This window comes from Leuciscus leuciscus (genome assembly GCF_965113295.1).
Source record: "Leuciscus leuciscus genome assembly, chromosome: 7".
NCBI lineage: Eukaryota > Metazoa > Chordata > Actinopteri > Cypriniformes > Leuciscidae > Leuciscus > Leuciscus leuciscus.
The window spans coordinates 30706578-30719628 of record NC_138731.1 but is presented as its reverse complement, the minus strand read 5'-3'; the positions used below and the strand labels follow the sequence as shown (position 1 = coordinate 30719628).

The 13051-nt window shown below is 37.3% G+C and overlaps 1 protein-coding gene across 3 annotated transcripts in view; it reads right to left on the bottom strand.

Annotated features, from left to right (window-relative positions):
* klf12b (Kruppel like factor 12b) overlaps positions 1-13051 on the bottom strand; it is an 87563-nt gene continuing 74512 nt past the window's right edge. For all 3 annotated transcript variants that reach the window (XM_082176567.1, XM_082176566.1, XM_082176565.1), the window contains exons 4-6: positions 12802-12937; positions 5161-5318; positions 1-5006 (exon numbers count right to left, since the gene is read on the bottom strand). In XM_082176567.1, the coding sequence (XP_082032693.1) occupies positions 4825-5006; positions 5161-5318; positions 12802-12937 (476 nt within the window). In that variant the 3' untranslated portion in view covers positions 1-4824. The remainder of the gene's footprint in view (positions 5007-5160; positions 5319-12801; positions 12938-13051) is intronic.

Genomic DNA, 13051 nt, shown 5'->3' with positions numbered 1-13051 from the left:
TTCCATACAAAATGCAAGTTTATTAACTTCCATGCCTCCAATTAGATTATCAAACAAGTATAATGTATTACCTCAATTTCAATTCACAGCTCAATCTTCTGGAAAAGAAAGAAAATACAGAGAATAGCAAAAAGCACAGAATATTTAGACAACTTCTGGAGAAGCAAAATAAAGCTGAAACACTTTTAACCTCTGAAACGATCGGGACGTGACATCCTCCAATGGGAAGGGAATCCCTTTGAAGATCAGCTGGGGAAAATATCACAACTTTACAATAAAACCAAAAACAAAAAGCTCTGAATATATTTACAAATACACACACTATACATAAATACAAGAAAGATAATTACAGAATATCAGCAAAACAAGAAACAAAGGCCATTGAGTAAATACTTGATTCCAAAGAAAGTAAAGCAAATACATAAACAAAGGTAATATTTTACAGAGACTGAAGGGGGGAAATGCTGCTCACGGAGGAATTATTACACCGTACCACCAGTGTCTTAACATTCAGAATATTTCCTCAATTTCCATAACTGGGGGCGCATCAGAAGTTCACACGACTTTATGAAGCCAGAGGTAAACCGGAGTCCTGTTAATTAAGCAAATGTGTCCTTCCGTAGGTGAGTATAACCATGTAAATCTTATGCAGCTTCCATAGGAGACACATAAAGAATGTTCAACAAACACCAACCTGGATATTTACAGCTTCAAAATGGTTCATAAGGCTCAGTGCATTTTAAAAGAACATGTCTGGGTGATTAAACCAGGGAAACCGTGACTTCATGAACGTGAGGATCTTAATAATACTAGGCACTCGTCATTATTGCATAACTTTGACCCTGTTTGCCTTTGCAAAATTATGCCACAAAAAACATAAGAATGTCAAAGGAGAGGGAAAGTAATGCAGAATTGAGTAAAACAACCCTTGATTTTTCTGAAATCTTTCCAGTAGAATATTGATCACTATATTTGTTGCTCATGACTCTTGCATACTGTGCTGGATACACTGTTTTCATTGGGTTGTTTTTACTTCATTCACATTTTAAGAGTCAGTATAAAAACATTGAAATAGTTGCTAAAAATGAGGCAGCATCGCCTGAATACTGTAATGAACATTTAATTTGAATTTTTAAAAAATAAAAACTACATGCAACTGCAACCGGTTTCACTCGGCCCGCTCAGAGAAGGGCTCGAACCGGTCCTACATGTGCGTTTGTAAGGATAGGTCACCCAAATATGAAAATTCTGACATAATTCACTCACCCACATGTCATTTCAAACCTGTATGATTTTCTATATATATATGAATTTCTTTCTTATATATATTGAAGCATTTTTTGTCCATACAGTGAAAGAAAAACCTTCAAAATATCTTCTTTTATGTTCCAGAAGTCAGTCATACTGGCTTCGGTCAACATGACGGTGGGTAAATGATGACAGATTTTTCAGTTTTGGCTGATCTATCGCTGTAAGATGACAAGCCTTTATTGTTCTCACACATTCTGTAGAACAGTTGAACACTTTTTTTTTATTATATTAGCTAAATGAATGTCTCTGAAAAATCTGCATATTACGTATAAAGATAATCCCTTGTATTTTAAAAAAGCCCTATTTTGATAGGTATTTACAGCCTGTAAAACGGAGCAATATCTTTTCACTTTCACATATATTACAACATCTTTAAAAGTATTTTTTTTTGTACAGAAAATAGTCATATGCTGATGAAGTGCCCCATATTATAGACACGCTTCAAAATACAGAATATGATAAGATACATTGGTGATTAATGTCACATCTACCTTAAAATAATGACTTCCTTACTTCATAAAAACAAGGTGCTCATGTTATGTTCAAGCCCATAAACAACAGAATACACACGTGTGTACACAAATACATAGTGAGGGACATAAAACAAGGTGGATCATAATACTTCAGAATGAACAAACAAACAAAAAAACGCTAGAAATTGATTGGTCGTCTCTAACTGACAAACGGTTACTATGTAAAGAATGTTTCTTGACATGTTTCCTTTCACAGCACTTCAGTTTTCTTTTGTTGGTGACGAAAAGTCCCTACATGCACCAGCAACTGTGTGATTGATTGTAGATTTAGTCAGTGTGTTTGATCACCTGATCTGTCTGTGCATGCAGTCAAGTGGCCTTTCGCAATATAAATTATAGTCATATCTAATCATTTGAGAAGCGATCACATGGCTTTCTGTAGCCACTTGAAAGTGCATATGGATTTGACAGCTTATTACAGATGTCCTTTCAGAAACAGAACTTAGACAGTTTAGTGAAAACGTATACCTTAACATGAACTCGATCATGGGGAACGTACAGTGGATTTATCTGGGTACAGTATGAGTTAAATTAAATTACTTGTATTCATACAAGTGTGGCATATTGCTTCTTTTGAGTATCTAGGTTATTGTAGTGTGTGTGTGTGTCTATATATTGATAAGTTAAGAAATGCCTTTACGATAGATAGATAGATAGATAGATAGATAGATAGATAGATAGATAGATAGATAGATAGATAGATAGATAGATAGATAGATAGATAGATAGATAGATAGATAGATAGATAGATAGATAGATAGATAGATAGATAGATAGATAGATAGATAGAACAAATTAAAACAGCATTGCAGAGAAATTTAGCTCACTGGCCGCCCTCTACTGGTCACTTTGGGGATTGTTCAAATGGTGTGATGAAAAGCTATGTGTAAAAAACATTGGTAACATTTTATAATACGGTTCAATTCATTAATATTAGTTGATTCATAAGGTATTATGAACTAACCATGAAATAAATTGAATAGCACTTATTAATCTGGGTTAATGGTAATTTTTACATAAACTAATAGCCTAACATTTCAAGTTGTTTAAACTAACAGTACTCTATTAACAAACATGAATTGTATAATATATCATGAACAGAAAAATTGTATAGTTATAATTTACCATTTACCTAGATTTATGAATGCTTTAAATACTGTTGTACTGAACACTTCCTTTCAAAAGTTTGGGGTCAGTAAGATTTTTATTTGAATTAACACCTTTACTCAGCAAGGATGTATTAAATTGATCAAAAGTGACAATAAAAACAGTAATAATGTTACAAAAGTTTTTTTATATCAAATAAACGTGGTTCCTTTGAATTTTCTATTCCTCAAAGATTGAATTTTATTTTGTTTTTTTCACGGCTTCCAGAAAAATATTAAGCAGCACAACTGTTTTCAACATTATTATTAATAATAAAAAATGTTTCTTGGGCAGCAAGCATATTCAAATGATGCTGAAAATTCAGCTTTGCCACCACAGGAATACATTTAATTTTATATTATAAATATATAAATACATGATATATTAAAATAAAAATATTAATTCTCATTATTATTGTTTTACTGTATATTTGATAAATTAACTGCAGCCTTGCTGAACATAAGAGACTTCTTTCAAAAACAAACTTTTGAAAAGTAGTGTACATTGTTAGTTCAGTGTTACCCAATGCATTAACTACTTGAAGTGTTTTTAAAATAATTAACAAATGGATGCACTGATGTTTGCAAAGACTTTAACTGAAGCATTAACACAGTACTTACAGTACTTACAGTAAATACAAAGTAAAGGACAAAGCCTATCAATGCTGCTGTACTGACCATAAATTACATCTAGGCTTCATAGTCCAAAAGCAATCTCACAAAAGGAAAAGAAAACAGAGGATTCCTCTGCATATTCTACAAAGCGACTTCACCTCCAAAATGTGGCAGCTAGAAATCCACTATAAATAAAAGAGGTATAGGAATTATAGAAAACAAAGCGGCACTGGTAGAAATCCAAAGTTTTGTCCGTGTTTCAAAGCCACCTGATGTAAGTACGTACTGTACATACTGATAGATAGATAGATAGATAGATAGATAGATAGATAGATAGATAGATAGATAGATAGATAGATAGATAGATAGATAGATATGTACGTACTGTATAAGTGTAAGAGCCAGACCAGCTCAGAATGAGTATATTGCTCTTCTACCTCGAGTTACCAGTCTGAGTAGACCCTCATTATCCAGATTTACTCTAATTAGTGAGTTAGTGTGATGAAATTAAGACAAATGTGGATGGTAGACTGCAGAAGCCCAAGCATGTTTTGTCTGTTTATCAAATTGAATCAATTTCAGTTTAAAATCAACAGTTGTGGGGAACAAAAGATATAATGACCCAAAACACAGGTTGTTTTTGTTACGTAATCTCATTCGCTGGTATGTTAACCTGTAAATGGCAACCTCTGAAACCTCCAGAATCACTGGCCCAAAGTCTCCGTCATCAGAAGAACTGCATGATCCTTCACAGATGTGTCTGGCTCTTGATGTTCCACAATAATGTAAATGTAAAAAATTGTGCAAGCATACAATTCCCGGTCAAGCTCCCCTTTGCATCTGCCTGAACAACACGTAAAGCCCTTCCACTCTGCGTTTCTTCACATTGTAGATGTCGACCGAGAAGCAGCCATGTTTAAACAGAACACAAGGATGATTCAGAATGGAAAAATCAGTTTGTCCGAGTTTGTCCGAGTGAAATATTCCTTTGAACACACATGAGACAATCAACATCCTGGACTCCAAATGTTTCAGGCCTGTAGATGAGCCTCCTCCCTTCCCTGAATGGACCCTGTTTAGCTCTGCAAATGTGAGGAAAGCATTGTACTCCTCTCTCTCTCTTTCTTTCTTTCTTTCTCAGGGGCAGGGATGGCCATTTTTGTATCCAGCCCAGCTGAACACTATTGGGGGAGATCCAGCTCTCCCGTGTGTGTGTGGATTCAGACCAGCATGTGTCTGCGACGATGCAGGGCCAGATGGTCTGAGCGGGAAAAGCTTCGGTCGCAGTCCCCACACTTAAAGGGTTTGACCCCTGTGTGTTTACGGTAATGCCGTGTCAACTCGTCCGAGCGGGCGAACTTCCATGTGCAGCCGTCCCAGGTGCACTTGTATGGCTTCTCACCTGGTGGAGATAATGGATCACACTTAAGCAAAAAGAGACACAGATGCAATTCGTAAAATCTGAACCAGTCAAGACTGGTTAACTAGAATCCCCCAAAATCAAATAAACTGGTAGTGAAACTATGTGTATGGACAGCATTTGTGTGTTCACTTACCTGTGTGTGTCCTCCGGTGTGCCTTTAAATGGGAGCTCTTAGTATAAACCTTATTACAGCCTGCAAAGTCGCACCTGTGGATGCGTCTTTTCTTGGAGTCTGGAGATTCAGGTGGCTGTGGCCGTCGAATGCTCTCAATACTGAATGGTGACATGGAACTGAGGCAGAGAGAAAGACATTTTATTCACACTGAATTAAACATTACAATGTTGCAGGAAATAGCCAACTGACTAACTTGTTCAGCATCCTAAACAAAATCCTTAAAGGGATACTCCACTTTAAAATGAAAATTCTGTCATCATATACTCACCCTCATGTTGCTTCAAACCTGTATGAATTTCTTTCTTCTGCTGAACTGAAAGGAAGATATTTAGAAGAATGTCAGTAACCAGACAGTTTTAGATACCATTGACTTCCATAGTATATATTTTTTCCTACTATTGAAGTCAATGGTACCAGAAACTGTCTGGTTACTGACATTCTTCTAAATATCTTCCTTAACAGAAGCTAATTGCTGCCACCATGTGGTGACATGATTTTAAAGCAGTAGTACTTAGACATGGACCACGTTTGCATGTGTCAGTATCACGTTATCTTTATGATGATAAAGTGTTTCAAGCACTAAATTTCAGCAGCAGCGCTCGCAGTGTGGTGAATCCATGCGTCAAAGCAAATGAAATCATATTTCACCTCAGCTGTGAATGTTAGTTTGCCATCTTAATGTAATGCAATAAGAAGTAAATAATGGCAAGAAACATCTTTCTACTGACTTTTCCTCACAAGCTAGGGTCACTAATAATGTTTTTATGCTTTTGAAAGAAGTCTCTTATGCTTGCCAAGGCTGCATTTATTTGATCAATAACATTGTGAACTAATATTACAATTTAAAATCGTTTTCTACTTTAATATATTTTAAAATATAATTTATTCCTTTGATGGAAAATACAATACTCTAATCTTCAGTCAGGTTATTCTTCAGAAATAATTTGCTGGTCAAGAAACATTATCATTATGAATGTTGGAAGCAGAATGTTCATCTGAAACTGTCATTTGAAATACAAATCTTTTGTAACATTTTAAATGTCTTTACTGTCACTATTGATCAATTTGATGTGTTATTGCTGAATAAAAGTATTAATTTCTTCAAAAGAACATTTGAATAATACACACATACATACATACATTCATACATATTCTATATATATACACACACACACACACACTATATATATACACACACACTATATATATATATATATATATATATTCAAAAAGGTGCTAGAAACATTTCTCAGAGATTTTGGTTCATATTGACATGATAGCATCACAAAGTTGCTGAAGATTTGTTGGCTGCACTTCCATGATGTGAATCTCCTGTTCCACCACAACCCAAAAGCTCTCTATTTAGTGAACTCATTGTCATCTTCAAGAAACCAGTTTGAGATGATCTGAACTGTGACATGCTGCGTTATACTGCTGGAAGTAACCATCAGAAGATTTTTACACTGTGGTCATAAAGGGATGGACATGGTCAGCAACGATACTCAGGTAGGCTGCGGTGTTTGCACCCCGCACCTTGGGCCCCAAAGAGTGCCAATAAAACACCATCACACCAGCAGCACCAGCCTGAACCATTAATACAAGTCAGGATGGAGCCATGCTTGTTGTTTACTCCAAAATTCTGACCCAACCACCTGAATGTTGCAGCAGAAATCAAGACTCCTCAGACCAGGCAACGTTTTTCCAATCTTCTATTGTGTAATTTCGGTGAGCCTGTGTGAACTGTAGCCTATGTTTCCTGTTCTACTTTCCTGACCTCTGGTATCAACAAGGCATTTTTGCCCACAGAACTGCCGCTCACTGGAAATGTTCTCTTTTTCAGATCATTCTCTGTAATCCCTAGATATGGTTGTGTGAGAAAACCCCAGTAGATCAGCAGTATATGAAATACTCAGACCAGCCTGCCTAGCACCAACAACCATGCCACTTTCTTCCACATTCTGATGCTCAGTTTGAACTGCAGCAGATTGTCTTGATCATGTCTACATGCCTAAATAAATAACCGGTGTGTGTATATATATATATATATATATATATATATATATATACACATACATATATATATATATGAAGAGTTCAGATGCAAAAGCCTCTAAGTGCCATCTGAAAATTTCTTCTAGAATGATAATTTTTATAAAGCTTGTATATTTATGTTAAGTAATTTCACTTAAATGACAATTAATAGGTAATTTGCATTGCCATTTAAGTGAAATTATTTAACAAATATACGAGCTTGATAAAAATGATCATTCTGGAAGAAAATTTCAGATGGCACTTAGAGGCTTTTGCATCTGAACTCTTCATATATATATGATAAATATATATTTGATAAAAAAATTATTCTCTAAGGAATATTTTACTGATTTTTTTATTTTTATTTTACTTATTGCAATGTTCTATCAAAATGTATCACTAGATGGCGCTGTAGGCTAGCTGCATTTTGATAGTACAAGACAACTGTTCAGAGGCCAAAAAACATGCCTTTTTTTCATACAAAACCAGCCATAATTCTTATAGAGATGTGACATTTGTTGCCTGTTAGTTTGCTGTTAGTAAAATCCAAGAGAATGTTTGTACGTACTTATTCCAAATCACAATATTACAGGATCAGATGCATAAAACTGCACAGTATTAACACACTGTCTGTTCTGATTGCTGTGGGAAAATGAATTATTGCCATTCCAGACGGTGGGCCCGATTTCAGACTGTAAAGCTGGCTCTCATTGAGAGGATTTGTACATGATATCAACCAATGAGCTCACTGAACTGTTGGAGAAGAGCAGAGAGCCACGTAAGTGTGAGGACACGCTGTGTTTGAAAGCGAGAGAGCGTACTAGTCGTTTTGTTCCATTTCTCCCATAGGTAGAGACAGAGAGGAGCGCCTAATTACATTACATTGTCCTCGCTCGCCTTTCCTTCTAAGGTAATAAGAGCTGTATGTCCCCTGCTTTGCTGATTGGCATGGGCTGGGCCTGGGGGGGGGCGGAGCCAGACAACCCCTCCAGTGAACTGTCTCCACCACACGCAGCCCACTTCCTGTTTCTCCCCTGCTCCTGGGTCACCTGTTGGTGTTGGTGCGCTGCCAAGCGAAGGCCTAGCGGAAATGAGCCAATGTGTGAGAAATGAGGCTGAACTCTCTCTCGCTGCCTCGAGCAAAAGCACACAGAGAGTGAAAGAGAGAGAGAGAAAGAGACCCAGGAGGGGAGAAGTGAAATTGAGAAGAGGAGACAAAGAGAAGCCGAGAAAGAGGCAATGAGCCAAACAGGTTGTTTTTTTCTCTCTCTCTCTCAGATAAATTACAAGAGAGCGAAAGAGAGTCACAGAGAGTTTCTGTGAGAATGAAAGTTGGTGGCAAGATAAAAATGTAGGGGGGGGGGGGTTGATGTTGGAAGGAGAGCTTGGAGGGAGTGAGGGAGCATGAAGGGAGTGACAGGATTTACAGTGGAAAGAACTCTCACAGGATGTTTACAGTCTAATATATTTCAGAGGGGACGCCACTGACATAAATAGTGATACAGTAGTCTGAATCGTGGAAAATGACTTGAAAATATATATTCACCTGACAGGTACTGTACAGACGCCTCTTTCCTTTATTGTCCTTCTCAAATCAGGTGCATTGTCAATAGACGTCGACCAATATATTATTTATTCAATCAGCCAAAACTATACATCTATAAAAATAAAAAATAAAACGTAAAAAATTGCTTTATAATTACAGCTCACAAACACGTGAGGGAAACTAAATATTCAAATGAATATAAACACTCTGCCGTTCAACATTTTAGGGCCGGTAAGATTTTCCAAGGCTGCATTTTTTCTTGTTCAAAAATACAATAAAATGTTGTGAAATATTATTACAATTTTAAAAAGCTGTTTTCTATTTTAATACATTTTAAAATGGAATTTAAATCCTGTCAAGGCAAAGCTGAATTTTCATCAGCATTTATTAGAAATAGAAAACTTTTGTAATATTTGTAAGATTTTTTCAATTGAATGTGTCCTTGACACTTGCTGAATAAAAGTATTAATGTCTTTCAAAAAAAAAAAAAAAAAAATGATTGAATGGTAGTGTATATGTATATAATTTTATTTATTTATTGGTTTATTTTTACTGGCTTTTATTTGGGGATTTTTGGTTGAAAAAAAATAAAACATTGAAACTGAGTAATTAATCAAAAAAATTGTCTCAGCTTAGATATTGATATCAGCTAAATCCATTTTCAGAAGATCTTTAATTTAAATCTATAATGTAATAAACATCTGGCCAAGAGGACTGTCATCCAGTCTCACACATCTGCTGTCCTCCCTGCAGGCACCAAGTGTCCTCTAGATTCAGGTATGGTGCAATAACACCAGGCGAGTACTAGGATGATCTCCTGGTTGGATGGACCCCTATTTTGCCCAGCCCTCACATCCTCCCAGCACGATGAGGACCGAGCAACTTTTAGTTTATACCCCACTTTTTTCTTTGCTTTTATATACAATTTTAGTTCAATCAAAGCCTTTATCCATGTCCAGCCACTGATCCATCCATGTCCAACATATGCTAGTGCCGTCACTTACTGTAGAACATAGAAGAGCTTTGCAGCCCAGATGATGCCTAGACCTTTGAAACAGCTCTTGTGTAAACCCTGCATAAACCTGTCATCCTGGCTTTGTGCTTTTGTCTGTGTGTTTAGGGGTGGGGTGTATGAATTGTTTGGTTCTGAAATGTTTCAAATCAGACTGAATTGAGCTCTTGCTCCTTTTGTCTCAGCTCTCCCTTCAGAGTGACCAGCGAAGTAAGCTTTCTGCTGGGGGCTCCGGGTGTTCTCTGATACGCTCCCCTAAACATTTGTCACAACAAGACCTGCATCTCATCCTGCAATCCCACAAAGAGAAAGCAGGCTTCAGAAAGGAATGACAGAGAATAACCAGGGAGAGAAGGAGAGATTAGGTTAGACTACTGTGTGTCTACTCTAGAGTCTAGACATAAAAGGATAGCTCAATTAGTATTGATAAAATATTAATATTTATAATTTATAATTAATAATCTACTATATGAATTTAAGTCAGCACTAGTTGATGGCAAAAGTATCCAATATAAGTCAATAAATATCTAATATAGGCCACAGCAGTAAATAATAATTAACATAATCATGCATCCTTAATACTGAAGTTTGATAATGCCGCAGTAATGCAGGAACATGCAAGTGTGTTTCTGTCCTAAAAGAAGTGAAAGTGTGCAGTTGTGTGTGTCTGTGTGTGTGTAGCCACACTCCCAACCTGTCTGACCGAATGACCCTTTGGGACTCAAGGGACCCAAATGAACCTGCCATGGCCACTTTAACGATTTTATAGTCCCTTTCCCATAGGGATTCATAGATTTAGCAGAGGCTGTTTTGAACACACTAAATACAGCAAACCCACATACAGTAGATGCATTTGTCACTCAGAGATGTTAAAGTTGGACACAGGCTTTTCATCTGTTCTTCTGAAACTGATATCAGTAAGTTAAAGCCAGATATCAGCACATGACACATCTGGCCTATCGCTCAGAGTGTCCCGATGTACTGGACTGCTTCTTTAGCTGCATGGATATTTAAATTAAGTGCAGAGCTAGCAGTTCTCTGTCTCCTAAATTGGCTCGTCTGGTGTTGAGGACAGTCTTATAGTGGAGACTGAGTAATTTTGGGTCGGCTGTGACTGGCCTCTGACAGGTCCGTGAGCCCGGTTATTTTAGTCCCGCGGGCTTCGCGGTGCCAGCCAACCTATGCGTCCACAAACTCACCCCTCAAAGGGAAGACATCACTCCTACCGTTAGACGCTCTGTGGTCTCAGTTTAGACTGCATTTTATTGCCCAGCATTTCAAATTTTCTGCTTCGATTACTGCGCAAAAAACACTGACCCAATTAAATGACAATATTCTTCATCAAACACTTCCTTGATGTGATAAATGCTTATTTGTTCATGTCCATTGAGTCCGCCATGCTATCAGTGTATTTTATGGTGACGCTGCCCACATTGTTATCTTATTTCACATGCTAGAATGAACACAGCTGCACACATGACCTCTTTCTCCATCTCTCTCTCTCTCTCTCTCTCACTCTCTCTGTAAACAGCCAAAAGCTGCAGCTCTCCCAATAACACCATTCTTGCAAACCTGGTTAAACTGTGTTTTGGCATTCTGCTGCACTGGGGGGCAAAGTCCTAGTACCGTTCGTTCGCATCACATTCGGAGCAAAGGGAAACATTTGCACGGTATCAGTGCATGAGCTCTGACATACAGAGGAATCCAGGAATACTTTCCAAACCATTTGCCTAAATAACAGGCAGACGACAGGGTGCTGGTAGGGGGCTGGCTCATGGAAAACTCTTTGGGAGAAGTCCTAGACTGTTTTTTTTACAGCCTGCAGGCTTGAGAGTCTTCTGGTTTTGATCATGTCACTGTCTTTAATGGGACGACTACCTCATCTGAGTAAAGACACATGGAGTTGTGCAGACAAGAACGGGAGATGACAGCTAATGTAACCAAAGAGCTGGTATTTCAAAGAATGGCATTTAAGGAAACGCTTCACTGTTTGCACAAGTCTTTTGATAGAAGGTGTTCATTTCCAACTCTTTAATAAATTAAAGGGATAGTTCATCCAAAAATTACCATTCTGTAATCATTAATTCACGCTCTTGTCGTTCCAAACCTGCATGACTTTTTGTTCTCTGGGGACCACAAGAGAAGATATTTTCAAGAGTGTTTCAACTGTTTCTCCATACAGTGAAAGTCAAAGAGGTTTAAAACAACATTGATTGGACCCCACTGACATTCACTGTACAGACAAAAATAAACACAAATACATGTTTTAAATATATCTTTCTTATGTTTCGCAGGAAAAAGAAAGTCAAACAGATTGGGAACAACACAAAACTGTAAATAAATTATAATTTTTGGGAGAACAACCTCTTTAAAGCAGTTGTTTTTAACCAGGGGGCCCCAAGGAGTATTCAAATGATTTATATTAACCCCTGGTTTCACAGACAAGGCTTAAGCCTAGTCCCAGACTAAAATGCATGTTTGAACCATTTTAACTGAAATCAACTTGCACTGACATACCTTAAAATATGTCAGTGCCTTTGTTTTGTCTCAAGATGCACATCAGTAATTATTTATTTTTTTATAAGGCACATTTATAAAAGCTTCTTAAATGTCCTAATTGAACAAAGGCCTACTCCTGGCTTAATTTAAACCCTGTATATGAAACCGGGCCTTAGTTTTATTAACATAATCCTAGTTAAAATGCTAAAACAATACACTAAAAATACAGATGTACAACATTAAACTATCATCATATTTTTTTTTATTTTTTTTTTTTTTTACAACAGGTGCATATCAGCAGATGGAAGGGCCTTTGAATATTGTCTTGGACTAAGGGGGGCCTTGGATCCACTGCTTTAAAGTCAAACTACAAAGCAGAATCTCCAAATTGACTTTTAGCAGTACGTCGATACAATTTTGTAGGTGAAGATTGTCAGTCTGCATATGTTGGAGCTTGATTTCCAGTGCATGCTGGTGTGTTTGTGAGAGTGTGTCTTTGGAGGATACTCACTCCTGCACTGCTCGTGCTATAGACAGCGCTGTGGATCCTGTTTCATTAACACTGTCCAAGGTCACGTTTGGCAGGTCGTCATCATCACTGTCACTTTTGATTTGTCTTGGTGACAAGCCATTGGGGTCTGTTTGTGCTGCCGCAGGGGGAGAACAACAGAGGAGGAGGTTAGTTACATGACTGTAATATGCGTTCTGCCCGAGGACATTCTCATTCCCATTCAGAAGCTCACAATATGCCACATGACGTT